Raw genomic sequence first — 27,437 nt, forward strand, 5'->3', positions numbered from 1 at the left:
CATTTTCCCCAAGTAATTCTTATTCTTGCTGTAACATCAATCATCTTCTTTCAGTTCATAAGACTCTGAAAATCTGAGAGAAAGCCAGAAGAAACCCATTTTGAAGACTTTCTGCACCAGATATATAACAAGTGCTTGGAACTTTATGACTGAAGGGAACATTCCATTTATACAGTTGTCTTTCAGACTATAGCTTATCTACTGAAGTGTTTTGTATATGATAGAAGTACTTCCATCTATGACAGGAAGACAATTCTAGTGGGCTCAGGGGGGATTTTCTGACCCTCATTACCTCAAGGAGTTGCACAGAATTCCAAAATCCAAACCAAAACACACACAAACACACAATCAAAACTCCAATTCATCCCATCTTTGCTACCAGAAAAAGTATAGGTTACAGTGTCTGATATACCCATCTAATATATAAGGTAACATAGGTTGAATATCCCATATCTGAAAGCCTGAAATCCAAAGCTTTTCTCCCTGGATGTCTGAGATAGTGATACCTTTGCTTTCTGATGCTTTAGCATACACAAACTTTGCTTCATGTACAATATTATTGAGTAAATTTATCTTCAAAGAATGTGTATAGGGTGTATATGAAACATAAATGAATTTCATATTTAGATTTGAGTCCCATCTCCAAGATATCTCATTATGATTATGCAACTATTCCAAAATCTGGAAAAAAAATCCAAAATCCAAAGCACTTCTGGTCCCAAGCATTTTGGATAAGGAATATTCAACCTACAGCTGTCAATCTTATATGGCTAAAGAAACCAGTAGTGCCTTGTGATATCCCATGGAATTGCAATTCCCTCTATCTACATTTCAGATAAAAATAGGGGGACAGAGAGAGTGTGTGTGTGTTGAAAAGTCTTATTGGATATCTGATTAGCTGGGAAATGCACTTTCTATGATCTCTATCTCAGATCAGCATGAAATGCATACTAAATCTCATTGCAAAGCTGGCCACAAGCCATTTGGTTTCTTATAGGAAATCAATAGGAAGATGACACTAATCCAACAAACAATTAATGAACATTCTTTGTAATCCATTTTGTGTGTCCTGGTTTTATTAGTGAACTCCTTAAGTTGAGACTCATGAGAATTCAGAAATGTATTTTATATTGTTAGTTTATTGCACTGATAAAACTATATTTGCCCAGATTCACACAGATCAGCTTTAGAATGCCAAGTGTGATGTAACAATCCTTAGGGGCAACACTTAGTTTTGTAAGTGAAGTCCAAGGCTTTTACAGCCAGCATCCATAGCTTTTGGGGGTTTTGTGGGGTTATGTGGCTGTGTTCTGGAAGAATTTATTCCTTTTGTTTTGCCTGCATCTGTGGCTGGCATCTTCAGAGGTTGGTGGCATGGAAGTGAGTGGCGTATACATATTGTGTGACTGTTGGTTGGGAGGAAGTGTTTTACATGTAAATCTGTGTGTTGGTCTGTTGTTGACTGGCAAGGCCTCAGGGTGGGAGGATATGTTTATCTATTTAATTAGCAATTCATTGTCTGCAGGGAAAACCCTTGACCCTGGGAGAAGTTCATTTGCATGTGTTGAGTCTTGATTTTGGTGTTCTTCAGGACTGGTAGCCAAACTTTGTTTACTGTCAGGGTTTCTTCTTTCCTGCTGAAATTGTTCCAGATGTTTATTATTATTATTATTAACTTTATTTATAAAGCGCTGTAAATCTACACGGCGCTGTACAAAACCAAGTAAAATCAAGAATATAAAAGCCTGCCTATGGCATACAATCTAAAAGTTAAAGCAACAAATTGAAAACATCATATGAAACAAGTTAAAACAGCAATATCCACTACTGAGTCAAGCATCTGAACAACCAGGACACAATCACAGATTCCCTGGGAACGCTTCCCTAAACAATATGGTCTTTAACTCGGCTTTGAAGCTGGTTAGAGACGTGTTGAGTCATGCTTGTAAGGGGAGGAGGTTCCAGGAGTGAGGGGCGGCAAGCGAGAAGGGATGAATCTGGGACGGATGTTTGTGGATTTCAATGGCCTCCCTGTGCATTCTGACTTAAGAGTTGTTGGCATGGTCCAGAATTTCAGTGTTTTCAAATAGCATTTTATGTCCAGGCCAATATTCTTTTCCATTGCAAGTATATATCACATGAAAAGCAGTTGTTATAATAAAACTAACATGCACAATGAGAAACTACAGAAACATTCCTTGCACCAGTGGTGGATTTTAAAAATACTGTATTTTCCGGCATATAAGATGACTGGGCATATAAGACGACCCTCAACTTTTCCAGTTAAAATATAGAGTTTGGGATGTACTCACCGTATAAGACTACCCCTCATCCAACACACACCAAATAAAAAATAAAAAAACATCAGATTTGATTTCAATATGGTAATTTAAATTCAAATGCTTATGACATGCAGGTACTTAGCAGGAAACCTTGTTGCCTGGGAGGGCGGCGCCACAATAAGACATGAGCCATATGTGGAGGAAAGGCCACAACTTTATTCACGCAAAACCAGCAGCCAAAAGGTAGGGTTGGCCAAAAGCATGAGGTCTGGATCATCGTACAACCCGCTGTTGTAAGATACTGGCCAGTCATATATCAGCAAGATATCGGGATGAGCTAGGGGCTGATGGAACGCCCTCTCATATCCATGCAACCTAGTGATTGCATTCAAATTAAATCCCCTAGTCACCGGGAAGCGGTGTCATGTTATGGCCCCCGCAATGGCCACAACGCATGTCCTCGTCGCTCCCGTGTCCCATAGGGACTCCCGATACAGTGCTATGCAACAATATAGACCATGACCACCAGATCCAGACCCTCTGCTGCCGCCACAAAAGACAGTTACGCAGTAACATTTGCCGCCAACCCTACCAACACAAAGTGCACAAAGCAGGAGTCCAAGAGGAAACTGCCAAGCCGGTCTGCAATCTTGTCCAAAAGGACATATTGAAAGGAAACAGCATGCTCCACTTGCGTCCAAGGCAGCAAATCGACGGCAAAACGCTGGTGCCGATTGTCCAAACCTTTAGCGTGTCACAACTGAAAAATAGAAATTAGCAAACAATAATAAGCTGCAGTCTTAATAACACAAGCAGCAACGGAAAACATGGAAACCATTCCCATGAAGTAAGGGAAATACAAGGAATTAACTGACATTGCAAACCCAGAGCAGGGTCAAATAGAAAGCTCCCAATGGCAGCTATTTGGAAGCAAGCCCAACTCCAGGATTAATAGGAGAGGCAGGACGCCTGGCCTGAGAAAACTGCGATGAGGAAGGAGCATCAGGACAAGACAACCTGGCATGTGAGCCTCTACAAAAGGCACAAAGGTGATCGAACTTGCACTGGGTGCGTATGCACTTGCCAACATTAAAATCCCAGCACAACAGACCCTTATCAGAAAACTGTCCCAAGATGAAACTTGGGACAGTGCTCGTGGCGCAGCCCGAGTGCCTACTTCCAGCAGCCAAATTTCATTGTGGAGCAGGTCCCAACGCTCCCTGGTATTCTGCGAAGCATGCTGCCTGAATGCCGCATCGTAGGCGATAGCCGCTGTGTCTCCCGCAAAAGCCTTGGCCCTGAGAACATTAAGCAAATGGCCGTCTAAATGCCACGCTCGCTCAGGGAAGGCCATAGAGACTACCGCTTTAAAGATGGTGAAGCCCTCCAACCAGTTAGCAAAGGTGTGCTCAGCCGGTGCAACCTTGGGCTCCTTCTTGGCCTTCTTCGTCAAAGTAACAGCAATAGCCTCCTTGCCCTTAGGCTGGAGGAGGATGAAGACATCCACGTACCATCCCCGAAGAATCAGCTTTCTAACCTTGCTAGATAAGTGAGCTCCCGGAGGGCGCTCACCTGGAGCACAAATGGGTAAATCATTCATCTGTGGATCTACCCACACACCCTGGAGTCCTGGACGCCAGGCACGCCTCATGATGGCCCACGAGGCAGGCCAGGAACCAAGGCATGATCAACCCAAAAACCATCCCTCCCGCATGGAACATTAGGTCGAGGTCCACCTGCAACTGCAGGTTGCTTGGACCCCGCAAAATGGGCCATTTGCCGTCTCCTCTTGGCCTTCCTTTTCCTCTTCCGTTCCTTGTGCCGATCAGCCAATGACGACGCTCCAAGCCCCCTTTCATCATCCAACAAAGAAGAAGATGAACTGGAACTGGACGAATCCGAGGAGCTGGGAACTGGTTCCCTCGCCATCTGAGATGCAGGAAGAAAAGAAGGCACAGCAGTGGCAGGCTGACTGGAGATTGTAGCCTGCTGAATCAGGACAGCAATGGACCTTGATAAATTGGCGACTATCTCGGGTGAAAGTGAAGATGCCGCCGCAGGCAGTGAAGGAGATGAATCTGCGGGAGGCTCTGCAACAGGCATCCCTTTGGGAGTGGAAGCTCTGTGTGTCCGTGCCATGCCAGCCCATGACCTTCTGGGCAATCCAGACTGACCCCTAGTAGAAGGCCTGGATGCCGAAGGCACAGGAGGTGGCTTTGGAGGCATACTGATAAGCCCAAAGAACCAGCAAAAGCAAGCCACAAAACCGCACCAGGCAAAATAAACCAAGTTCAAAAACTTACTTGAGCCGAGGCTGAGAGAGTGTGCCTACAAAAAAGGAGGGGGGAGGGCACCCCACTGATAACTGTCAATGAGCCTGTCTGGAAGCGTCTCCCAAGAGCTCTGTTCCAACTAAAACCACTAGGCCACACAGTCACAAATTACAAAAGAAGAGTGCAGGGCTCCAGCAGGCCTGAAATTGCCGAAGCAACAAAATGGCCACCGGGCCAAAACAAAATGGTGGGCGCAACTATTCCCGCCAAAAAAAAGGCGGGGAAAAAAAACCACCCAAGCGGGGAAGAGGCAAGGGGCAACGCTAGGAGGAGGCAAATGCCACCCTCCACAAGCCCACTCACCTTAGCTTCCAAATCAGCCCAGACCCAGGCCAAGAGCCAAGAGGGAGGGGAAAGCCCTATGTGCTCGCCTCCTGCTCCTCTCAGCTTGGCTCTGCACACCAGCAGAGCCAAGCAGCAAATGGCACCGTGCACTGGGCAACTGGGCCTAAATAGGCCATGCCCAGGGGGTTGCTGGGAAGGGAGTCGCCCTGCCCCCAGAGCAGCCGAACCAATCGGTCGCCCTGGAGGACTGAGGCAACCATAGAGAGGGACTATCCACCCCCTAGAGCGGCCTTTCAGAGGTGGAAGTACCTCCCTTTCCCTCCCTAGCAACCAATCACCAGCAAGCACGCCCCAGCAAAGCATGCTGGGGCACTCCACCGAGCCTGCGTCGCCGCTTCCGGTGGCAACACGGCCTGCCCGCTCAGTCGGGCGGCCGTCTTTTGTATACAAAGCCTGCTTGGATTGGTCAGCTCTCCCTGCCTGCACAGTGCTCCCTGTCTCCAAGACTATCAGAGCGGTAGCTGCTCTCATACGATTGCCGCATATGGTGGGGATGTGGCCACGGCTGTTTTTGAGCTCCCCCCACCATATGCGGCGACCGCAGATTCTCCAGTCCAGCTCCAACGTTTCAGCACTTGCCCTATAATGTGACACCCAGCGTATAAGACGACCCCCGACTTTTGAGAAGATTTTCCTGGGTTAAAAAATAGTCTTATACGCCAGAAAATACAGTAACTCTTTTTTACTTAACAAGGAACAACTTCTTTAATGGCATAGAAACTGTCATTCTATGCTCTATTGAACTCATAAATACAATTTGATAAATTACTGGATTATATGGGAAATCTAGTCTAGAAGAAGTATATATATATATAGAATAGAAAAGTAAGGGTAAAGGAAAAGCAATTATTATTAAACTAGCCAAGCTTTACTTGTCAAAATGTATATAATATTCAGGTTTATAGGTCTATCTCATAATGTGGTGCCCAGGTCCAAGATCACTTAACTTTTCTGAATATGAGGTGACATTTGCTGTTTGCTCATTAAGCAATATTTGATACAGAATGTTTTCCTTAAAAATAGTGAATACCTTTTAAATTTAGAATATCACTTTCTGGTAATTCTAGATTTTAAAAGAAAATATAGTACTGTGGGTCTATAGTATATGCTGGGGTTTTGTCCCAGGAGTTCCCATTGATACTAAAATCTATGGATGCTATAAATCACATTAAATACAACGGTGTAGTAAAATTGTGTCCCTCATATATAATGGCAAAATCAAGCTTTACTTTTCAGAGTTTTCTAACCGTTCCAAAACATAGGATAGCATTCAATTTAACAAAATGTAATGTTCTACCTCCAGCCTTATTGGAAGGGAGATAGAATAATATTCCCTATGATCTATGCATATGCCCCTATGGAATTGGTACTATAGGTCATGTATTGTTGTATTGTCCTTTTTATTATGGCTATCGCCATATTTTTATTCATCCAATTCTTAGTTGGTTTCCTGGAAGAACTTATAAGTTTTGTATCTTATTTGCTGGCAGACCAGTGCCCAGTAACAACAACAAGGGTGGCCAGTTTTTGCGCAGCGGCAATGGTTTGTCAGCATAAGATGTTTTCTTAAAAGTTCATAATATTTTAGTCTGTTAAAATTTCATAATGATTTCATACATTTATAATGCTTTTATATTTTTAAATTTTATTTTTAATATAATTTTATAAGTGAAATTTTAACTATTATTTACTTTTACAAACTGATGATTTATTATGATGTTTGTTGAAACAGAAAGATGTTTCTTGAAACAGCACTTTTTTTTGTCTAAAATGGAAAAAAACACAATTTTTTGTGGCTGAGATGGGTAGTGAGTGGTGGTGTGGTGAGGATTTTGTTTTTAATACATTACAGTTGGCCTTGATACTCATAGTTTTGATTATGTGTGAGGTTGTTGCCACATGTGCATGCACTCCTCCTCCTCCTCCCACCTGGGCATTTGCCTGGGGGGAAAGGTCTAGGAAGAGGGAGCAGCTGGGAAGGGTGTGTGCACCAACCCCACACCTTCTCTGGTGCTTTAGCTAGCTTCCCACAGCCAGCTATCCCACTGGGGAAGAGAGAGGGAAGCCTGCTATCACACTGGGGAAGATGTGGGGGAGTGCGGTTGCTCCTCTCCCTTCCCCTGCTTATTTGCAGTTTTTCCACTTTTGTGGGGGTCTTGCGCTCCTAAGCCCCATGAAAGTGGAAGGCCGACTGTATAATGTTCTGTGTTATTGTTGTGAAAAGGACACTGTAAATAAACATTGTTGTTGTTGTTATATAAAGCCTCATTAAGGAAAGGCAGATGTCATATAAAAAAACTGTGCAGCCCACAGTCTTTACTGGAGGCTCAATAAAATAGAATTTTCACTGTCAGTGTCTCCTTTCCAGCCATTTATTTCATTTAATGATTATTTTTGTTGTTGTTAACTGCCTTCTAGGCAACCCTGTGAATGAGGCATCTCCAAGATACTCTACCCTCTTACTCTTTGATTGAGTCTATCTATCTGGTGTGTGTGGTCTTCCTCTCTTTATACTGCCCTTTATCTTTCCAAATAGCATCATCTTTTCTAGTGAGTCATGCCTTCTCATGATGTGACATAACAGCCCCAGTTTAGTCAACTTGGCTTGTAGGGAAAGTTCAGATATGATTTGCTCTTGCATCCATTTGTTTATCTTTTTAGCCATCCACAGTATCCACAGAACTCTTCTGCAGCACCACATCTCAGATGAGATGATTTTCTTTCTATCAGCTTTCTCCATTGTCCAGCTCTCACACCCATGTACAGTGATGGGAAATATGATGGCATGAACAATCCTCACTGTAGTGTTCGGTCATATACACACTTTAGAATCTTGTCTAATTCTTTCATAGCTGCCCTCCCCAGTCCTTAGTCTTCTCCTGGATTCATGACCACAGTTTCCATGCTGGCCAATGACTTATCCAAGGTGTGAGAGGCTTTTGAGTATTTCAATGTCCTTATCAACCATATTGAATTAGTGAATATCCTACATGGTCATTATTTTACTTTTGTAAAAGTTTAGCATTAAATCTGCTTTTCCATCTTTTTCTTTAACTTTCCTTAGTAGATATTCCAAGTCTTTGTTATTTTCTGCTAGTATTATGGTGTCATCTTGTATTTTAGGTTGTTGATATTCTTTTCTCCAATCTTTACTCCTCCTTCCTCTGAGTCTGAGCCTGATTTTTGCCTGATATTTTTTCACATAAGTTGAACAAATAGTGATAAGATGCACCCTTGTTTAATTCCCTTTCCAACTGGGAACCACTCTGTTTCTCTATATTCTGTTCTAACTGTAGCGCTTGTCCTGAGTATAGATTACACATCAGGACAATCAAATATATTGGTACACCCAGCTCTTTAAGTGAAATCCATAGCTTTTTATTATCTATGCAGTCAAAGGCTTTGCTATATTCTATAAAGCACGTGCTGACTATATATATATATATATATATATATCAATTTAACTGAATTAAATTTAAAATAATTTAATGATTTATTGCTGAAAATAATTTTGTTGTAGAGAGGAGGCAGTATTAAAGAAAATGACTCCCATTGAGTGTCAAATGTACCAGGTAGGCCAGTGTTGCTAACAGAGACTCTTCTAAATGAGGATTCCAAACACAACACATATGTTCTAGTAATGATGTACAAATCTAGGCCCATTACAAAAAGTCAAAGGAAAATTTTGCATTGACTTTTGGCAGCGCACATCTTCACAAAGCTGACATTGCAGCTGCAGAACTAGGTATAATGACAGTTAAAACACCAGTTCTCAGTTTAGCCCTGATTAAAAACCATTTTCAAGCAAATATCAGAGATTCATCTGGTGACTGTGGAAGTGGTGGGTCCTCATTTGTGAAGCAGAGAATGTAGGAGGTTGCTAAGAAACTGAGATTTTCACTGTCCTTTATTTTGTCTCAATGTTATCATAGTGCCAAAGTATTATTGTTAAAAAGACTTAAGGACACTGAGATGCAGTCTCAGATAACAGAGATTAAGTCCTGCCAAACTAATCCCTTTTATACTTTTTTTTTACTCCACTGTATTTATCCATATCAAAATCTATGGTGGACATTACAAATATTAAAATGAGGATAGCCTTTGCACAAGCAAGGCTAAACATTCTTCTGTGAGTAGTTCAGATGGGAAGACATAAAATTCTACCTATTAAGGACAGAGTTTGCAGATATAATTTTGTCTCAAGTGAAGATTTAGCTCCATGTTTTGCTTGAAAGTCCCATGTACAATGATCTTAGAAATAACTTATAGTTTTCCTTTCTTAAAATTGTTCAAGGGTTTTTCATCTCATGCTAAGATCTGCTTCTTGTTATCCGATGTTACCAAATTTGTTTTTTTAGAGCATCTAATTTTTTTAGCCAAGACTATGCAAATATACACTACAAATCTTAAGAAGGGTTTGAGAAATAACCCTACATATGTAGCTCAATTCATTCTATTGTAAGGTGCTCCCTTTTTGTTTTGTTTTTATCTCTATGTAAAATGGCTGTTTGCTTGAAAGACAATAAACTGACTTATTAGTACTGAACTACACACTATTTCTTAACTTTACAAGTATTTTCTGACTGAAATTGCTTCTATTCCTGTAATAGTCAACTCCATCGATTAATGTCAAAATGATGGAAAACAACTGGTGACATTAAGAAAGAAGAGAGGAGAATGGCTATGTTCAGAATTCCAAGGTTTTCAGAAGTGCAAAAAAACCTTCTCAAAAACCCTAAGTGGGTAACCTCCCTGCTCCCAATGAACTAGTCTAATGAGAATTGTGACTGCTCAGATGCCACAAAATGCTGAGTGCCAGTTGAAAAAGAAAAACTGTGGGAGCCAGAATGGAAAGGGTCATGGTTGGTCGGATGACATCCTGAATTTTATTGAAGTCCAGTTTATCACTAATATTAATCAAGCATGACATGTCCCCCAGTTTAGATAAACCGTAAAGTAGAGCAGGATTTTTAAGAGCACTATATATCCCCTCTTCATCCTTTTGTAAAGCTGAATGTGAGAGAAGGTGATGGCTTTCACATTACATCAGTCACGATACAGTAGTAACACTAAATGTGAAAGACACTCATTCCACTGTAATTGAGATTATTTTAGCATAATGAGACTACAAGAATACATAATTTGATTTAAGCTCTGGCACAAACTAAGATGCAAGAGTGTTTCTTTTTTTTTTGGGGGGGGGGAATAATGTTTTGTGCCAAATGTGCAAATTATAAACATAATCTGTACAATGTGAAGTTGAAAGCTTTCACAGCTGACATCCATAGTTTTTTTGTGGGATTTTCAGGCTATGTGGCCGTGTTCTAGGGTTTATTCCTTCTAAAAGAGTTCTAGGAATAAACTCTTCTAGAGCATGACCACATAGCCTGGCAAACCCACAAAAATCTGTGCAAAAACTACTGATCACAGTAAGAATAGACAGGTTTCTTTTAAATTAGTGCAATTTTTTTCCTACTTGATTTGATCAGTTTTGGAGCCAATCACATCCAAAGCTTCCTAACCTACATAACCAACAATGTAACAGTTATCTTTTCCAGTACTACAAATTTTACTATATGTACAGAAAACAAATTTTGTGCAACCCCTCCCCCCAAATATTAAAGTTTTATCTGAGACGGGTACAGCAAAGCTCACCATCTTGTGGTGAGAAGATAAACCTTTTTTTCCTCACAGACCATATGAAGGCAAATCAAATCTATTGCCATAAAACTGTTGCACTATGATAAACTAGTTTTTAATTGATATTATTATTGTCAATATGAAGTATCATATTGGATATATTCCTTTTTATTGATTGTACTTATATGTTTTTATTGGGTTGTAACTCCACCTCGATCTGCAGGGTGAGGTGGGGGAATATAAATAAAAATTATTATTATCAGGATTTACATCTCTAAGAACAGACATAGCCATATTTCCATATTTCATCTTTGTAAGAAACATACATTGTCCACCTTTTGTACATGCTCCAGCCATGCTGCTACATGTTCTATGACGTTATGTTAATAAAATCATACCTTACTAAGTTGTTAGCACTGTCTGGATCCTGTGCTGTTACTGTGCCCACAATAGTTCCAATCTTGGCATTTTCATAAACATCCATTATATAAGATGGCAGAGTGAACAATGGAGGCTCATCCACATCCCCAACAATGATCTTCAACATAGTTACATCTTTAAAAGGTCCTAAGTGTGAGAAGCGGAAATCGAGGTGGGTATTTGCTCCTTCTATATTAAGAGTATAGGATTTCTTTTTTTCATAGTTGAGTGGCTGTGGGAAGAAAAGAAATGTACTATTACCACTGTGAATTGGGTCTTAAGTGATTTTACAAAATTAGCTCTTTCTTCACCTTATTTGTACCACCATATGTATCTTCTGGCCTCAAAGATATTCACATATTGGTTTCAATAACTCTAATAATAGTGTCCTTTGGTACAATTTATTTCATGTTACATTCTGTTATAAGGTATAGGTTTAGTCAGTTTAGCCCTGCCCTTTTGTTTAAAATGTCTGAGTAGCACCTTGCTGCTGAAATAAAGAAACATATCAACTTTGTGGTTAGATAAACATACTCCTCTGGCTGTCCTGATGGAATGGGGTGCTCTTGCTTCCACCCCACCAGGGAGAGAAGTACAAGCCAGATCATGTCAGTGATGCTGTCTGTTGAGATCTAGCCAATGAGGATGTACAGAGCTGAAGTTGTTTAAGGGCAGTTTCATCTCTCCTAGGCCCTCTTCTTACCTGCCCTGCCAATTATCAATAGGTCTCCATTAGCCATTACAGGGCGATATTAGCTATTACCAGTCAGGCCAAGTAGAGATGGCTTTGTCTCTATTCCCGAGCTAACTGCAAGTAGGCATCCTTATCTTTGGGATTTGGGAGACAGCTATGGCTGTGTAGTCTTCCTGATTTGTGCATATTATATACAAAGAGCAAGGGAACTACAGGTTCATCTATTGTGGAAACGTAAGGCCCTTGTGGGACTTTAAATAGTAGTTAATTTAGCATGTAATTCTATGTACACTTACCTGGAGTAAGTCTCAGTGGACTCAGAACACCTTCCTTTTAAATAAGTATGCACAAGATCATTCTGTTTTTAAGTGTTCATGTATTGTTAGTTTCATAGTTGTTATGGCTTGACCCTGAATCTCCCAGGTATCTAGTTCTAGGAGATTATCACAGGAGGTCTATTTACTGTTTAATAACGCTATTCTAACGTTATTAAACAAGAATGATACAAAGGCAATATTGAAACATTTACTTTCACACTGATCACAATAACGGGGCATTAACTATTCAGGAGCAGTAAAAAAGTGCTTTTACATTACACACATCAGCAGAAAGGGTTGTGTTAGCAGAGAGAAAAATAGGTCTTCTCTCGCCTCTGAGGAACTCTACTGTGATTCACAAGTGCAACACACAAAATGATTCTACCAAACAGGCACACTGGGAGACTGGGGGAATTTAATTTAGGAGATTATCCTCCCGTGGCATTCCGGGGCTTGTAGTTTAGGAAGGGGTATTTAGAATATTCAGCCAGAGAGCTTTTAGGGATCGCTGATCTACAAATCCCAAAATGCAACAGGAGGCAGTCAGAGCAGTTGAAGTGAACTAGCCCCGTTTTAATGAGTCTAGTCCAATAATCTATTCTCTGGAAGGTTTAATGATGAATTCTCAACAGCGCTATTGATACATGATTGCCTTTCACACATTTCCAATAGTGCTAATAAATCGCTATAGGCAAGCCATTGACTTTTTTATCATCAATGAGATATTTCACTAGCATGACAATTCCATGATGTTACAAGGATAATAGGTGGATGTCAGTGTGTGAAAATCTTTCCCCGATTGTGCAAAAATGATGGTAGTAATGCACTTCTCTAGTGTTTCTTACCCCAGTGTAATAATCTTCCTAAGCTCCAATTATTATATCACACTGACTGAGCAAAACAAACTTTTTTTTTTAATGAAGATTTGGGAACCCTATTTAAAATCTCTCATCATTTATTTATTTTTAAGCAACTAACTACCTCTATTTCTTTCTGGTAGATTTCACAGACAAATTCTTCTTGAATTGTCAAATATCTTAGGACAATCGGTATACAAAAGTAGTATACTTTGTTCTCAAATAAAGTATATTAAGTCAGGAGAATCTTTCTTCTGCTGTTACAGCAAAAATAATTACAGAATGATATATCATATGTCACTGCTTCCGTGTGTGTGTGTGTGTGTATGTATGGAAGTGAAGAAAAGATGGCAATGCAGACTGTTGTACATTCTAATTATTTAAAGGGGACATAATAAACATTGATAAGTCTTGGACTGATGCACAATGCTCCTGAAATTGGAAGGAATTGGTATAAGACGATGAATTGATAACTAGAATTGTAGGTTCCTGGTGGCCCAGTTACAGCCACAGCACCTAAAAATCTGAATTGAAATCTAAGCTTAAAACCCTTAAATGGTTTTAACCAAACCATGAACATTTCTACACCATTATTTCCAAATCATTATGGCTTTCTTTCCTCAATTACCCACATATAAATAGGTCACAGCCATAACATCTTGGTTTCATTAGAAAAGTACATGGATTTAAAAGTTAAAACAGTGTGTAAACAGTAGTAGTCTTAAACACACTTAAGGCTGTAGCACATGTTTCTCTATATGCAGGCATGTGGTAAATGTTCCTCTACATGCATGTGAATCCATGATCACATGATTTGAGTTGTGCATACATCAAAGCAACAGCCATTGCCATACTCATGCATTTCTGTGATCATGGAATTGGCTGCTGTGTTCACTTTGTTTGCCAATAACAATTGTCCATGTAGGAGTGTGCTCATGTACACAATCACACAGAAAAGGGGTAAGAATTGTGCAGTTTTCCTGATATTATTGGTCTGCAACTAACAGCTTCTGTAGTCACTGAGGAAGAAAGTTGGAAGTTGCAGTTCAGCAGTATCTGGAATCTATTTTTGTTGATTACTGAATATATATAAAACACTGATGACACTTAAAACAACATTAAAAACACATCTATTCCTGCAGGCCCACCCACTCAATTTCAAAACATTACTTTTTAATTTGTATATTTTAAGGAATGTACTTCTATGAGCATATTTTAATGATTTTATAGTATCGTATTTTAACTGTTGGTTTTATGTGTCTTTTAAATTTGTGTTTTGTATTTTAATATACTGTACAATGCCTTGAGGAGAGGTGGGAAAGAAATATATTTCTTGTTGTTGTTGTTATACAGCTAGTTTGATTATTAGCATTTTGAGGAGGGGATTCTTTATTCTTTTGTGAGAAATGTATCATGGGAAATAATAAATGCTGTATACGATTTCATACATTTCAAGACAAACTGTAAACAATATTTCAAAATTTGTTCTTTGATACACAAAAAATATGCATTTATTCTTATCATGAATCTTTTCATTCCAATAGTATATAATTAGAGACTGCCTTCCTACACACACACACACACACACACACACACACACACACACACACAGAGAGAGAGAGAGAGAGAGAGAGAGAGCAGAAATCTGAAGGCCTACAATTCCTACCCTGTCTTTTGTTGATGCTATATAAGAGAAGACTAGGAGAGGACAGTACTTACAGAAAATATTATCTCAGTTTTGCCTATCAGGTGTCTCTGAGCAGCAGTAGACAAGACCTAGGGATGAGGGAATAGTGTTGCATTGGTCTATTCGATTTCTATTCCACTGAGTCAGTGCCCTATCCCTTGGTCTACAGAGTGTGTGTTTATTTGAAGGTGGCTGGCTGGCACAGATTAGGGAGACTTTTGGTGTATCATCCACCCCTCTGCTCAACAATCTCCTTTCCTGAGCTAGCCAGGATGGTCTCACAGTTGATGCAGGAATCCTTGTGGTTTTTCATGCTGGGGGACTTTACCATTCAAACTGTGACTGCCCTGTCAAGACCTCATGTCTGTCATGACAATCATGAGTGTGTCTCAAATGTAAATGGCCTCATATGTGTTGCTGGACATACTCTATACCCTTTTTTCACCTGGGTTGGTTGGGATGATGTGACCTGGGAATGGAAGAGCTTTCTATTGTTATATTGTCATGGACAGATTACTTCTTTTCATCAGTTTTAGATTTGCTGGGACTCAAAGCCTCTACAGAAAGGTGGCTGACAGATTAAGATGGTCCATATTCACAAAAGGCTTATAAATTTGGGTGGATGCTTGATTGTTCTTAGAAAGCTTCCCACTGCTTTATCAAATCCCTGTTTGATCTCTGGAATGGGAAAATGTCCAAAGCAGTGGACACAATCACCCCTAAGCATCTCCTCTCATGGTGTGGTACTAAACCAGACACCCCTAAGGAGCTGGCAGCAAAGAAACAAATTAGATGATGACTAGAATACCTTTGGCAGAAAACTCACAGTGAGTCTGACAGAAAATGGACTAAAGTCAATTTGAAGTCAATTGCACTATGGTGGAGATATAAGGTTATCTATCTATCTATCTATCTATCTATCTATCTATCTATCTATCTATCTATCTATCTATCTTAATATTGCTGTCACCATTCAGTCTTCAAAGAGCCATCCAGAGGAGCTAGTTCAAGCACTCAGGGCTTTGTTACAATCTGGTCCTCAGGGGAATTTAAGACACTCAGAAGATCACTGTGAAGAATTTGTCTGCCACTTTGCATGTAAAATTGCACAGATCCACTCAGACATGGATGCTAGAGAAGGTCCAGGCCCAGTAGATGTAAACCTGGCAGGACTCAGGTAATAGTGATTTATAAGGTAGAAGGCAGTAGGAAAAGAGGAAGGCCACATTCTTGATGGATAGAGTCAATCAAAGAAGCCATAGCCCTGAAACTGTAAGACCTGAGCAGGGCTGTTGATGATGGGGGACTTGTAGGTTTCTCATTCATAACGTCACCATAAGTCAAAGTCGACTTGAAGGCAGCTAATAACAACAGATGATGATGATGATGATGATGATGATGATGATGATGATGATATTAGTCATTTGTAGATGCATGGCAGGGGTGCAATTTTTGTCACCTTCCAGATGTTGTTGAACTGCAACTGACTCTTCATGACTGGTTATGTTGGTTAGGGCTCCTGGAGACTCCACACAATTCCTACCCATGCCTTACACCTTCAAATCATATTGACATTCTCAAGAAATTTCCATTCTTGCATAAGACATGAGAACCCCTATTATGTCCACTGTTCATATTAGAGGCTGCCCACATACAACAATAAAAAATCTTAAATAACTGCTGGCAGCAAGTATTGGATATGCTAAAAGGACTGTTTCAGACCATTCACTTTGATTATTAATTCTTACATGATTCTGCACACTTATGACATCAGCAGACAAACACTGATTAAAGTGCCTTGAGAAGTTTCTTCTGGTCATCCTGCATTAAAGAAATTATCCAATGTGATGTGAAGGTTTCAACCAGGGGCTCAAATGAACACCAGGTTTATATGCTTACTATTATGGAACCCCTGTAAGGTACTGAGTTTTCATGCACACTCACACATGTAATGTAACTTACTGCATGAAGCATACATGTAAGGCCCATGGTTCTCCTTAAAAGAAGAGGCAGATTGGGGGGATACGGAGGACCAGGAAACACGTACTTCTACCACACATTGCACATTATCTTACAGATATTACAGCCAGCACGGCTGGTTGAATTGTAGCCCCCAAAGTAGCTGTCCTAATATCTTTTTGCATGTGTTGTTTTCAGATCTTGTTTTATACTGGTAGTTCTCCCCTTATGGTGTATGGCCAAATAATAAGAGTTCCTTATTATTCATGTTCAAAGCTTCTCATCTAAAGACCAACTGTGAAGTCATTATGTAAAACAGATACAACAGGCAATAATTTTCAGATGACAACTTTACAGATCTTTCTTACCACCAAAGAGATTCCTCAGTAGAAGACTCAAGTAACCATGGAAGATAAATATCCCAAATCTTTCAATCTGTTTACTAATACGAATATACAATGACTTAGTGCAGTTGAAGATCTTAATAAATGGGAAAGCACTATCATTTAAAAAACACAAAGATTCATATAATATTTATCTCCAGATGTTACAGTTTTCCAGTTCTCACACAAACTTAATGTTTTTAAATGAATTAATACAGGGAATATTGCCTCCTAATTGTCAGTAAACATTTATAAAAGTGTATGTATGTAAGAAATTTTGCAGACACTTTAAATCAAACTCAGGTAATACAGTATTTGAAGATGGCCTAATGGGCACTAAATTCAGTGAACCTTCTGCCAAGTTAAATGTGGTCATTGACAGTTCTATGAAACTAATGTACTGAAGTAGGAAAATTGACTGTGCTTGTCTTTTACAGGGCTGTGTCTTTCCTAGCCCATGACTCATCTTCCAATAGTCCCCTCCCCAAGTTTCTATGATTCCATGAACAGGAGTCAGTACAATGCGGCAGCTAAAAAGGCCAATGCAATTCTAGGCTTCATCAATAGAAGTATAGTGTCTAGATCAAGGGAAGTAATAGTGCCAATGTATTCTGCTTTGATCAGGCCCCACTTTGAATACTGTGTCCACTCTGGGCACCACAATTCAAACAGGACATTGAGAAACTGGAGCGTGTCCAAAGGAGGGCGACTAAAATGGTGAAGGGCCTGGAAATCATGTCCTATGAGCAACGACTTAGGGAGCTGGAGATGTTTAGCCTGGAGAAGAGAAGGTTAAGAGGTGATATAATAGCCCTGTTTACACATTTGAAGGGATGTCATATTGAGGAGGGAGCTAGCTTGTTTTCTGCTGCTCCAGAGACTAGAACCTGGAACAATGGATGCAAGCTACAGCATAAGAGATTCCTGCTCAACATTAGGAGGAACTTCATGACAGTAAGGGCTGTTTGACAGTGGAACACACTCTTTCCTTGGAGTGTAATGGAGTCTCCTTCCTTAGAGGTCTTTAAACAGAGGCTTGATGGCCATCTGTCGGGGATGCTTTGATTGAGATTTCCTGATGGCAGGGGGTTGGACTGGATGGCCCTTGTAGTCTCTTCAAATTCTATTATGCTAAGTGTTCTTCTCCCAGGTGGAAGAAAATGGGATGAGGAGGCTGCTGCCTCAGGCAGATGTTTGGTGGCAGTAAGTAAATATACCAATTTTCTCTTATTTTATTTTTGCCCAGAAGAACAAATTATTTCAAATGTCCCCCACCATGGGTGAAATTTTGAGAGTTTTCATATATTCTAAATTTAATTTTTTTAAATATCATTTATTTATTTATTTTGCATCTTATAACCTTTTCATGAAAAAATATACATGTAGAAAAATGAGGGGTGTTTGTGGGTTTATGCAGGGAGGGGGAATCTTTTCCACAAGGTGTATTGTTTTCTGTGCCAAACCTCAGGGATTTGTGCAACACTCCCAAGTTGCTTTGGCACGAAATCAATTTAGCAGATCAAAGCAAACAAACCAAAAAGGTAGTGCTTAACCATCTCCCTGCCAGGATCTCACTGATACCCTCATTAAGAATAAACAAAAAATATGAGGGTAATGATTTACTCCTTCAAATGTGATGGAGAATACAATTGTGTGTGTCATGCTGCCTGTGCTTTTCCTCCCTATGCTAGCCTGTTACTCATGGGGTAAAGCTTGTGTCTTATAGATGACCTCTGCATATAAGAGGAAAGCAATAATTTTGTCCTTGGCTCAGGAAGCATGATGTATCAGCCTGACCTCTTACTACTAGAAATGGAGGAAAATGAGAACTTGAAAGGTATGATTAGCAACAGTTATTAAAATGTTGATGGAAAATAAAGCGGGGGAAACAGGAAAATATTTTGAGAGGAATTAGGATGTAAAATATGTGATAAAGAATGGGATAGAATTTGGGAACAAAGACATTTAAATAATTTATTGGTACAGATTAAAGAAAATTATTTAAAATTGATATAGAAATGGTATTTGACACCAGTGAGATTACATAATATTGATAAGAATAATTCAAAATTTTTTGAAGAGGTTGTCAAGAAGTGGGGTCATATATGCATATGTGGTGGCAATGTAAATATGTACAAAATTGGGGGGGAGTGATAATAGAAATAGAAAGTATGTATTAATATAAAAATAGATAGAAGTCCAAATATAGTATTGTTATCATTATATAATTCAGAGAAATGGAAAAAAGAGGAAAAGATTTGATAACAAGCTTGACTACAGCAGTGAGATTAATTATAGCAAGATGTTGGAAAACAAAAATAACTGTACAATTGGAGGAGTGGTATAAAAAGGTATGGAAATTAGCAATTAATGATAAATTGACATGCAGACTGAAAGTAAAAAAGGGAAAGAAGTGACTTTGATGGAATTTGGAAATAATTTATTGAGAAAGTATTGAGAAAAGAAGATGGAAGATTACCTCCATGAGAGGAACTGAGGTTTTGGATGGAATAAGGATGGAAATAGCTCCGGTGCAGGGGAGCACTGAGGTGGGATATAAAAGATATTTAGATAAGTTGTAATAGAATGTAGAATGTATGTATGTGTGTGTATTATATAATATTCATTATATGAATTTTAATTTTAATAAACAATAAATAAATAATATTTTTAAAAAAGAACCTCTTACTACTTAATAGGGGCAAGATTCTAGAACTAAGCTCATGGAACAACTATTTCTAGGTTTAGTTTGGCCCCCAGATGCGCTCAGGGTTGCAGCCTCAGATGCTTTCAATCTTTCACACAGGGGCCTTTTGTAAAGGTTTTGCTTACCTTCTTCAAGGAAATAATTCCTTCCCGTGTTTCTTTGTCAGTTGATATGGAAAACACTCCAGATCCATCCCCATTTATAATGGAATATTTCATGTCTGCATTTGACCCAGTGTCTGCATCATTAGCCTTGATTTTGCCTACCGCAGAGCCAACTTGCGCCGACTCAGGAACATACAGCTGATAATGTTCTGGAAAATATAATCAGACAACATTTCTAGGAATTCTGCTGCAGGAGAATTTCAAGTTGTCAGACAAGCCTTCTGATTAGGACATAGGATGATGACTGTGGTGAAACACACTGGATATTGTTTTACCAGTTTACAGTGCATATAGCCTGATTATGACCTTTTAAAAACCTGCTATCAGAATATAAAATACTGTTCTCTATGATGGTTAAAGTAACAAGACCATAACAAAAATTCTGCTGAGTCCAGCTCTCCAAGTTTAACATCATTTTTTAAAGGGAAATCCCACAAGCAAATGATAGCAACAGCAGCCCTGCATTCTCTTGCACAGCTTCCGATTATGAAGATTTCACATAGCTATCATAGATAGCAATTGATCAGTAACTAAAATTTCCTCAAGTGAATCATTCTAATTCATTTTCGCTTCACTTTTGACCACCACTTGCTTTTGGGGTTCATCTCCCATTGTCCCTCACCACTTGCCGTGACAGCTTGGAACCTGAAAAATCTGGTCCTTTTAAAAGGTATTTAAGTTAGTAGCCATTGCCACATATTGTAGTAGTGAACTCCACAGATTCATCCTCTGTTGTATTTTCTTAGTCCTAAAATATCAATTTCATTTTGTGACTCAGGGGTAGGCAACCTGCGGCCCGCGGGCCGGATGCGGCCCGGCAAGGCCTTGGGACCGGCCCCAGCCCGGTCCTGCCGCCGATTGCCGCCGGGGCCTTTGGGGGATGATTGTCTATAGAAGCCTCAGAAACATGCATTTATCTAAGCCGCCTTGATCATATTTTTTGGAAAGGCGGGATAAAAATAAAATTTATTATTATTATTATTAACATTTTTTAAAAAATCAGCAATTGTTTTCACGTGTCCTCCATTTTTTATTTAAAAAGTGCCCTCCATTTGAAAATTTTGTCCTACATTTGTCCCGGTTTATTTATTTATTTAATTTTTAAAAAATTATTTAATTATTTATTTTTTGGTTTCGGCCCCCCAGTTGTCTGAGGGACAGCTACCCGGCTCCCGGCTCAAAAGGGTTGCCTACCCCGATCTACACTGTAGAAATAATGCAGCTTGATGCCACTTTAAGTACTGTAGCTCTATCCTATGGAATCCTGGGATTGGCAGATTTACAAGGTCTTTAGCCTTCTCTGCTAAAGAGTGCTAGTGTCTCACAAAACTACAAATCTGAGGATTCTGTAGGATGCAGCTATGATAATGTCAAACTGTATTATTTCTATAGTGTAGAGGCCCCCTGTGTTCTAGGGTTATACAAGACTCAGCTAAGCCATTTAAAAACACAGTGAATAAAATTTAAAATCAACATTAAGAAGATAGATCTTATTTTTCATATATATTTGAAATGGTATAGCAGGTGTGTCTGTGCAGCTCTGGTAAAAATATATAGCACTTTTGTACTCTGTTCATTCTCTCCTCCCAAATGGCAAAGGAAACAAGGGCTGTAAATTTCTCAGAGTTAAAAGCTAAGCAATTTTAAAAGCCTGGAGTAAGTTTCCGTTTTCCCACATTTATGTGTCTCTCAACTGTATGAAACTTTACTACTCAAATCTTTATAGCACTCAGCTAAACCAAATTATATCTTAAATGAACATTTGTGTGCTTCTTTAACTGACCCTATTGTAAAAAGAAACAAAGGCTTATCCAAAGTCAAGGAGTTGTGGGAGAAAAAAACGTGCAATTACATGGCAGAGGCAAGTGCAGTACAGATTAAATCACCACTTCACCATTTTGAAATGGTGGTCCAGTGGACTGGGGGAAAACTTACACAATTATTACAATCATGATAGAATTCAAAAATATAGCCTTGTTAGTCTGTAGAATCAGTATGTAGAGAAATCTTGTAGCACCTTTGAGACTAACTGTAAGAAAGAAGTTGGCAGCATGAACTTTCATAGACTTCAGTCTACTTCCTCAGATGCATTTAATGCTTCTTCTAAATGCATCTGAGGAAGTAAACTGAAGTCTATGAAAGCTTATGCTGCCAACGTCTTTCTTTCATTTAGTCTCAAAGGTGCCACAAGATCTCCCTACATACACTAATTTTAAAATATATTATCTATAAGAAACAATTGAAAGAGAATCCTAAGAAACAACTATTGAGATTATCACATTACCTTTGCCTTTAAGAAGATGGATCTTATCAAATTCACCCATTGCCGGGCAGTAGGTAGCCTGTATGCAAGATAAGCTTCTCTGGGCGCATCTCGCATTTTTTCATGAATAGGATTTTTCCATTCTTTAAAAGCTACAGCAGAAGACCAGTTTGCATATGGGCTGCCTGCTGCCTGATGATGAGTGAATATGATAAGATCTTTCTTCTTAGACATCCCGCATCTATGCCAGGAGCAAAGGTAATGCAATAATCTTCAATGAGATCTCTGAACCAGAACAAAATCTCCATTTAATTAGAAGTCCATAGTAGCTAATCTTGATTTTAAAATAATACATTTATAATAACACACATAAGAATCAAGCAATCTTATGTGCTTATGGCAATCTGAAATAGTCACCTATGGATCCAGCTGTTCTTTCTCTCAGATAACTATCCTATGCATAAGTATGTGGGTAAAACTTCCCTAAATACAAGTTAAGTTACTAACAGACAAAAATTCACTGGAACAAATGTAAGCATCATGCCATATGTCATTTTTAGCATTTCTCTGTTACACAGATTTTACGTAAGCATAATTGAATCAGTGAATAACACATTCCTTCCCATGTTGCATCAAGAATTCTGGGACCTGTAATTTTGTATAATATTCAGCCTTCTCTGTGAGAGAGCTCTGGTGCCACAAAAAACTACAAATCCCAGGATTCCATACATTGCAGCCATTGATGCTGCAGTGTGGCTGAAGCCTCAGTCTCAGATAAAAGATGCTGACTAGTATAAAACTGTAGCATCATAGAATCACAGAGTTGGAAGAATTTCCAAATATTTAAGCAGAAAATCAGTTGGAATGGGTCATAGAACAAACCAAACCTGAACTCCCACTAGAAATGAAGATGACTAAACTGAGGCTATCATACTCTGGCCATATCATGAGACAACGTGACTCAATGGAAAAGATGAAAATCCCAGGTAAACTGGAAGGCAGTAGAAAAGAGTTGCTGCAGGTAATAATAATAATAATAATAATAATAATAATAATAATATTTATTTATATGCTGCCCAATCACTGGGAATCCGGGTGGCTTACAACAGAGGAGATAATAGATGGTTCCCTGCCCTCAGGCTTACAATCTAAAAAGACACGACACAAAAGGAGAAGGGAATGGTGATGGGGAAGAGGATCATGTCCAGCATTCTTCTCTCCCTCTGAAGCCTGGACCAAAGCAGATGGACTGGAGGGAGGGCTCTGCTTCTTCAGGCTAGCCCTGGTGGAGCTGGGCCTGCCTGGTCAACTCCCTCATAGGCCAGAGGATGGCAGTTATGGATGGAGATGTCTCTTCTTCCAGGCTAGCCCTGATGGAGCTGGGCCTGCCTGGTCAACTCCCTCATAGGCCAGAGGATGGCAGTTATGGAGGGAGGTGTCTCTTCTTCCAGGCTAGCCCTGATGAAGCTGGGCCTGCCTGGTCAACTCCCTCATAGGCCAGAGGATGGCAGTTATGGAGGGAGGTGTCTCTTCTTCCAGGCTAGCCCTGATAGAGCTGGGCCTGGCTGGTCAACTTCCTCATAGGCCAGAGGATGGCAGTTATGGAGGGAGGAGTCTCTTCTTCCAGGCTAGCCCTGGTGGAGCTGGGCCTGCCTGGTCAGCTCCCTTGCAGGCTGGAAGATGACAGTTATGGAGGGAGGAGTCTAAGTTATGGAGGTAGACAGGTGCAATAATGGAACCTACAACTCTGAGTCTGCAAGATCTAAGGAGAACAGCAGGTGGCCAGGGCTCTTCGATGTCTCTTATTCATAAGATCACCTATAAATGAGAGACCTCCAAGAAGCCAAGAGGATCATTTATGAATGATGGTTATTTGACAGCAAATAACAACAAAAATCAATTGCATACAAGAAATAATAACTCGATTTCCAGTATTTTATCAACTGAGCATTTTTTTCCATAAACGACCCACTGACCAGATAGGAAAACCATGCTTACTTTATTAAATGATGAAGTCACTTCAAATATCTCAAGAAAATACTGGACAATATATGAAATATATATGAAAGAGTAATGAAAGAGAAAACATGTCCAGCAGTTTGGGAAATAACGGCCTTTCATTTCTTTCTGAAAATGCATCTTGACCTACCTTGTTTTGCTTTTTCTTCTATGGGTTCATTGATTATTCCTCTTAAATGGTAGGCAAAAATGAAAATGCACTTGTTTTCAACTTTTCTCTTTTTCAGTGTATTCCTATCTCAAAATTATGTGATGATGTAAAACTTACATCTAAAATTACTTCTAAGCCAGAAAACATCACCCTTCAGATATGTAGTGGTACTAGACAAAATACAGCAGGAGGGAAATTACTGGTCAAATCTCCATTTAATCTGGATAAGCCTCCATGACCTAAAAGTACTAATTATTTTAAAACTCTGATCTGAGTTTTCTAGATTTTTTTCCCATTTTGCTAGATGTAGCTGGCTTAAAGCTTATGCTTGAATATGAATACTGCTGTCTTCTGCTGACTTTTGGGGGGGTCTATTGACTCTTGGCCTACTTTGTTTACACAGGTTGCATGAATGAAGGATTTTTTACTTCCCTCTACAAAAGCTTTCAGCAAGGTTCCATGAAACCCATCCTTACCTCTCCTCCTCCATGATTTGTTACCAGGTGGTTAGGAATGTGGCTGGTGGCTTCCATGTCAGTGGGATGGTGAACTCACACTGGATTTTAGACTACATTTCAAAGGAGCTATCCAAGATGCATGTGAAATGCCTCCTCCATCCCATGGGCTCTTTTACCATTAAGACCCTTCCCTAGATCCCTCCCTAAATTTAGGCCTGAAGGGGACTATAATATAGGAGAAACAGATATATGCATTATTGCGTTAACTTTGGTAATGTATAACTGATTCTATTCAGAGATAGATGTAGATGTATTATACAGTGGAGCCTTGCTTTACACCGGGATCCATTTTGGACCCCACTGCATAAGGCAAATTCCACCTATGCTCGAGCCCCATTCGGTATAATGGGGCTCGTGCTTGTGGCGGGGCATCGCACGCATGCCATTCATCAGATTGCCATACAGGAAGCCATGTATGGTGCGCCCGCATATGGAACAGCCACACTGCATAACAAATAAGTTAAACATTATCATTATGCTCCATAGATAATGTAATATAACCTCTTAAGCACAACAACAGTTACCCCTGAACCCTTTCCACATTCTCAGCTCCCATTAAATCTAAGTCTCTATGATGATCTCATCTATTCCTAGCACTAAACATCTCTCTCTTCCCAACTTACCCTACCTCTAACTGTTCCTCAAGATTTAACTCCATCCTTATCTCTCTCCGTCCCATGTCCATACCTACCTGGGCTTATCTAACAGTTTAACAGACAAGTGTTTAGTTTTATATATTCTTTCCCCATAACCCCTGACCCTGCAAATGATTGGATGGCTTTACTTAGGCAGAGAAACCAAGAACAGTGTCCTCCAAACAGGTTGAACAGCTTAGATAGCTCATTTAAAGTTTGGACTAAAAGCCAGCATTATCCCACTGATATAGTAACGACCAGCTGCCACTGTACTAGCTTACTCTAGTGAGAGTTGATATATGCTACAACCACTGCTGAACTTTAGAGCACAGAACAGCTTAGACTGCATCCTAAGACAATTTGTCTCCTTAACAGTGTTCCTCCCCTTCTCAATTTCACAGACCGCCTGTCTTCTCATTTGCGATCACATAATATTCATTCAGCAACTGCTCACATAAAAAAATAATTACGGAGGCTCCAGTTACGACTCCACAGTTAAGTCTGTGGTTAGCTGTGCATTTAAAATAGGAAATACACTTCATTGCTATGCATAAAGAATACAGCACTTATTCTTTCAAGGTTCAATTTAGCAAAGCATTTAACTGAATGGCTATCACTTAAGACTATGCTTATTAAAAGAAGGCAAATACTTGAGAATTACACTTCCTTGACAAAAACCTGTAAATGAGGCTTCTGAACACAGGCTTTAGCTCCTGAGAATGTATAAGTAGTCCCTTGAATGAGTTTATTAGAATACACCAAAAACTGTTGTCTTTTTACTTTTAAAAAGATATATAACATTATGTGTGGTTCTTAGGGTAGGACTTAGGGTAGGGAATGCTCTTAAGACACCAATATCACAGGTATGAACTACTGAAAATAAAAGTAGCAAATTGTAAGGGAAAGAAGCACCATATCAACTGTTTTCACTTCAGAAGTTTGTAAATATTTCAGACATCCTGCACTTTGGACTATGCAGAAAGATATGAAAGAGCAAAATTAGATCTCCAGGTGTTCCATTTTGGATTTTTGTCCAGGGCAATAAAAAATGTTAGAGGTGAAAGAAGAAAGATCCAACATTTTTAAAATCAAATGGTTGGGCATTTTATAAACAACCTTAGCAACAACCGTTCATCTTTCCTAACAGCTATAATAAGATCATCTATTCAAGACAGTTATACATACTGCAGTATCTGTTCAAGCAAATAGTTTTGCATGTTAAATGTGTATAACTAATGCAAAATGCAGTTTCTTATGCATCACCATCTTGCCCTGTCAGCACTGCTCCAATGACCCAGCTACTGAATGAGCTTAATGGCATGAGAAAGGAATCCCTTATTATGTAAAAGTATACACTCAAGAATAACAGCATACTCTTAACATTTGATGTCACATCACTTTAAGCCAACATACCTGATAATGATGGCATTCAGGCTTACCTACCATAATTTTACTTTTTACAAAACAAAACAAAACAAGCATTATTATCAAATGGAAGGCACAGCAATGGGTATTCCTCAGGCACGGTTTCATCATATACTAATTAATTTATGGGTGAACTAGAGCAAGCCATTCTTATGGAATCCAAATATAAACCATTTGCATAGTGCTAATACACTAATGACACCTTTGCCATATATATACTAGTGGCACATGAAGTTGCGAATAGTTTAAAAATTGCATCATCTCTGTTCGTTTCACTATTAAATTCACCCCCAAGAACCTTCTTGAAGGTCCACAATCTTCTTGGATGGTCTTCAAAACATCAGACATAACAAGAATGTTACTGAACTGTTTTGTAAACCATTTAATGCTCAGATGTGTTATTTTCAAAACCAGTATTTTAAAAAGCAACAGCCAAAGGAGGAAAGGCGGGGAGGTAAAAAAGAGAATATAGCAGCACCTTTAAAACTAACTTATTTTTGTTGTTGTTGTTGTTTTGTTTTGTGTGAGCTTCCATGGATATAAACCCACTTCTTCAGTTGTAGCAGAGATTGATGAAAGTTCAATGAAAGTTCATGCAAAAATAATAAAAATAATAATAAAACAGTCTTAAAAGTGCT

At 39.3% G+C, this 27,437-nt stretch overlaps 1 protein-coding gene across 2 annotated transcripts in view; it reads right to left on the reverse strand.

Annotated features, from left to right (window-relative positions):
• The window catches only part of LOC149316946 (cadherin-18), a 238,404-nt gene that overhangs the window by 68,405 nt on the left and 142,562 nt on the right, over positions 1 to 27,437 (reverse strand). For both annotated transcript variants that reach the window (XM_089516578.1, XM_089516579.1), the window contains 2 exons: positions 19,750 to 19,937; positions 10,999 to 11,252 (listed from right to left, as the gene is read on the reverse strand). In XM_089516578.1, coding sequence (XP_089372704.1) covers positions 10,999 to 11,252; positions 19,750 to 19,937 — 442 coding nt within the window. The remainder of the gene's footprint in view (positions 1 to 10,998; positions 11,253 to 19,749; positions 19,938 to 27,437) is intronic.

This window comes from Sceloporus occidentalis, unplaced genomic scaffold, assembly GCF_023333645.1.
Source record: "Sceloporus occidentalis isolate IW3139 unplaced genomic scaffold, rSceOcc1.0.p SCAF_3, whole genome shotgun sequence".
NCBI lineage: Eukaryota > Metazoa > Chordata > Lepidosauria > Squamata > Phrynosomatidae > Sceloporus > Sceloporus occidentalis.